Consider the following 3,264-nt stretch of genomic DNA (forward strand, 5'->3'; position numbering starts at 1 on the left):
CAATCATCAGGAGAAGGGGGGGGGGGATGCAGGGTTGTTAGCCAAGCACCCTGGGGACACCCAGGAGGGTTAGCTGAGCACCCCAGGGGCATCCAGCAAGACAGCCAAGCACCCCAAAGAGCAGGGATGGACCCAGGACGGTCAGCCGAGCACCCTGGGGGCATCCGGATGGGTTAGCCAAGCACCCCAGGGGCATCCAGCAGGGCAGCCGAGCACCCCAAGGATCAGGGAGGGGCCCAGGAGGCTCGTCCGAACCCCTCGTGGGCACCCACCCGATCTGGCCGCACACCCCGGGCACCCCTCGCGGCCGGCTCGTGCCGTGCGAGTCCCGGTGCGGGCGGGGCGGTCGCTCGGTCCCCACCCGCCGGCCCCGGGCAGCCGCCCCGCCCGCCTCCCGGGAAGTGCGGGCACGGCCCCGCTGCCACCGCCCGCGAGGAGACGCGTCCCGCGCCCGGCGCCCCCTGCGCCGCGCCAGGTGGGTCTGCGGGGACTCCCCTGCCCGGGGATGCAGGGTGGGGGCGCGGTAGCGGCCCCCTTTGTGCGGGGACACGGTAGGGGCCCTCCTGTGTGGGCCACGCTGCGTGGGGACACAACGCCCCCCGGCCGCGTGGGGCCGCGCTGCGGAGGATGCAGGACATGCTGTGGGGTGACAGTGTGGGGACACAGCGCGGGGTGGCCACTTAGCCAGCCCCGTCCCCCAGCGCTCCTTTAGCTGAGCTCTTGCTGAGGCCGGACGAACTCATTGCTGGGATAACGGGGCTGGGCTGTGTGTGTGTCATCCCTCCCCGGGGGTGGCACCGGGGACAGCCCTGGCCCGGGTGGTGGGACACAGGCACCCAGGGCTCCACAGCCGCCGGAGCCGGTGCCCTCCCTGGGGCTGCAACCAGGGCTCTCTCCCCCCAGATCCCCTCTTGCAGTGCAGGAGGGGGGTCCTGCACACACACCCCCCCCTCGGAGCGCATCCCTGCCGGCACCCTGCGATGGCCCCGGGACCTGCTGCCTCCCCGCAGACAGCCGGAGAGGAGAAGCCAGCGGGGACGGCCAGGAAAGGGAACTAACCCCCATCCATGGCAGGGGGCAACCGCCCGGGGCTACCGGAGAGCAGCCCAGTGCCCGGGGCCTGCGCCCATCCCTCGTCCCCCCGCCACGCGCAGTGCTACCCAGGAGGCTCCCTGTGAGCCCGGGCCATGTAGGCGCAGCCCAGGGCTCCGCCGATGGCCGCTGTCAACATGCAGCAGGGCTACGCGGCCATCCTGTGTGAGTACAGCTTGGGGACAGGGATGGGGAGTGGCCTCAGGGGTCACCACAGAGGGTGTCCCCAGGGTGGGGGGCTGATACCGCTTGCTTTTGGCTGCCCCAGGGGTCCTGGCTGTGCTGGGAATGGAGGCCACCGCACTGGGCAAATGCGAGCTCACCCGCCTGCTCCAGGACAAGCTGCAATATGAGATGCGCCTGCAGTACATGATAACCTCCAATTTTTTGGGGGGGTGGGAGGATGGGGGTGGAAGGGACATATGGCATTGCAGAGCCCCAGTTTGCTCCAGGGGTGAGGGGGGCATGGGAGGCAGCACCCACTGCTGCAGTGACTGGGTGCTGGGGGTGGCTTTTCTACCAGGAGCAACATGTGCCAATGGTGCCCAGAGCTGCTTCTGCTGGTGCATCTCCAGGGTTGACCATGTCAAAGGGCTTTTGCACCAGTTCCCTGGTGTCACACTGGGGCTGGCAGGGATGTCCCTGTCACCCTGCTGCCAGCCCCTGAGCTCTTCTCCGCCTTTCCAGAAGCACTACTTCCCCATCGACTACACGGTCCAGGTCCAGTACGAGGAGGTGCTGAAGCCCTCCAACATTACCCACCTGGTAAGACAGTGGCAGGGGATGGCCCCATGATGGGGACACTCCAGTGGCCTGCAGGGGCTGCATGTCTCACCTGGGCCACCCTCTCGCCCCCAGCGCAACAGGACGGTGTCAGAGGTGGCACTGCAGTACCTGTGGTTCCACGTCAGCTCCCAGGCCATGCTGAGGATCCATGAGGTGCTGCCGGAGAAGCACCCATCCTGGAAGTACACACAGGAGCTCTGCCAGCTCTTTGATGCCCTGGGCAAGGAGTACAGCAAGTACTGGCAGGTAGGGAGACCCTGGGCCCCCCCCAGCACCCCAGCTCTAGCCACACATTCACATGTGGCCTTACACACCCCTTGCAGGGGTGCTGGGTGCACCTGGTACCTGTGCACACAGACGTGTGGTACATGGGCACATGGCATGGGCACGGCTGTGGGGTACACGCACACACAACACGTGCTGTGGGTACATGCACCCACAGGTGTGAACACCCTCTCCCTGCATGGAGGTCTTGTTGGAGAGGTGGCATAGATGGGCTGCTGGGGGCAGAGGTTGGCACCTGGGGTGCAGGGCCATGGGGCAGCGCCCAGGGGTGCCCAACATCTGGCATTGGTGGTTCAGTGGTAGAATTCTTGCCTGCCACACAGGAGACCTGGGTTTGATTCCTGGCCAATGCAACAGCTGTAGCTTTTGCAGCCTGCCAGGGTGTCCGGGGGTTTTCCCTGGGGCACGTCTGGCACCCAGGGGCACCACCACCCTGGTACTGTCTGGGTGCTCCGGGTGTGGGTGCATGGTGCTGACAGGGCTCTTTTTGACTCCTGTGGCAGGGAGATGCCCAGGGCTTGGTGGCAGGGAGGGGCCCTGGGATGGTGGCAGTGGGTCCCCCTGGCTCAGGGCAGTGATGGGCCCTGGCTTGGTGGCCCTGAAGGGCCCTGGCCCAGGGTGGTTGGGCTGCTTGGGGTTGGGAGGCACTGACACATCCCAGGGGCAGCTGCCTTTGGCTGCTGGGTGGTGGTGGCCTGTCACAGCTGGGTCTGCAGGGTGAACCTGAAGTGTATCTGAGTTGTCCTGTGCCATGGGGCAGGTTCTGCAGCCCCTCTGAGGTTTTCTCATTCTGCTGTTAACTCTGAAGGCTACTGACAGCCTCCCCTTGCTGGAGGTGATGTGTGAGGCAGCAGGAAGAGGCGGTCCCATGGCTGGAGCCCCAGCAGCATCTGAGCTGTCTGTTGGGGTCCCCTTTCTATGGAGGGGGGTGTACCAGCCAGCAGTGCCTGTCCTTGCTGCAACCACCACTGCTGGGTTTGTGGGGGCCATGGGTCAGGTGTATGGGTTGTTCCACATTTGGCATTGGTGGTTCAGTGGTAGAAGTCTTGCCTGCCATGTGGGAGGCCTGGGTTTGATTCCTGACCAATGCAACAGCGCAGC

General features: G+C 65.8%; 1 protein-coding gene and 1 non-coding gene across 2 annotated transcripts; both read left to right on the top strand.

Moving 5' to 3' along the window:
• Positions 1 to 442: 442 nt before the first annotated feature.
• IL34 (interleukin 34) lies at positions 443 to 2,139 on the top strand (the record flags this gene model as incomplete). The annotated part of the gene is made up of 5 exons (XM_030474450.1): positions 443 to 475; positions 904 to 1,257; positions 1,361 to 1,464; positions 1,780 to 1,857; positions 1,951 to 2,139. Coding segments are annotated over exons 2-5 (414 nt in total), but the record flags the coding sequence as incomplete, so codon positions are not given.
• A 306-nt stretch (positions 2,140 to 2,445) lies between these two features.
• TRNAG-GCC lies at positions 2,446 to 2,516 on the top strand. Its single transcript has one exon. It is a non-coding gene; the product is annotated as a tRNA-Gly (tRNA).
• Positions 2,517 to 3,264: the final 748 nt, after the last annotated feature.

Source organism: Strigops habroptila, unplaced genomic scaffold, assembly GCF_004027225.2.
Source record: "Strigops habroptila isolate Jane unplaced genomic scaffold, bStrHab1.2.pri NW_022045595.1_ctg1, whole genome shotgun sequence".
NCBI lineage: Eukaryota > Metazoa > Chordata > Aves > Psittaciformes > Psittacidae > Strigops > Strigops habroptila.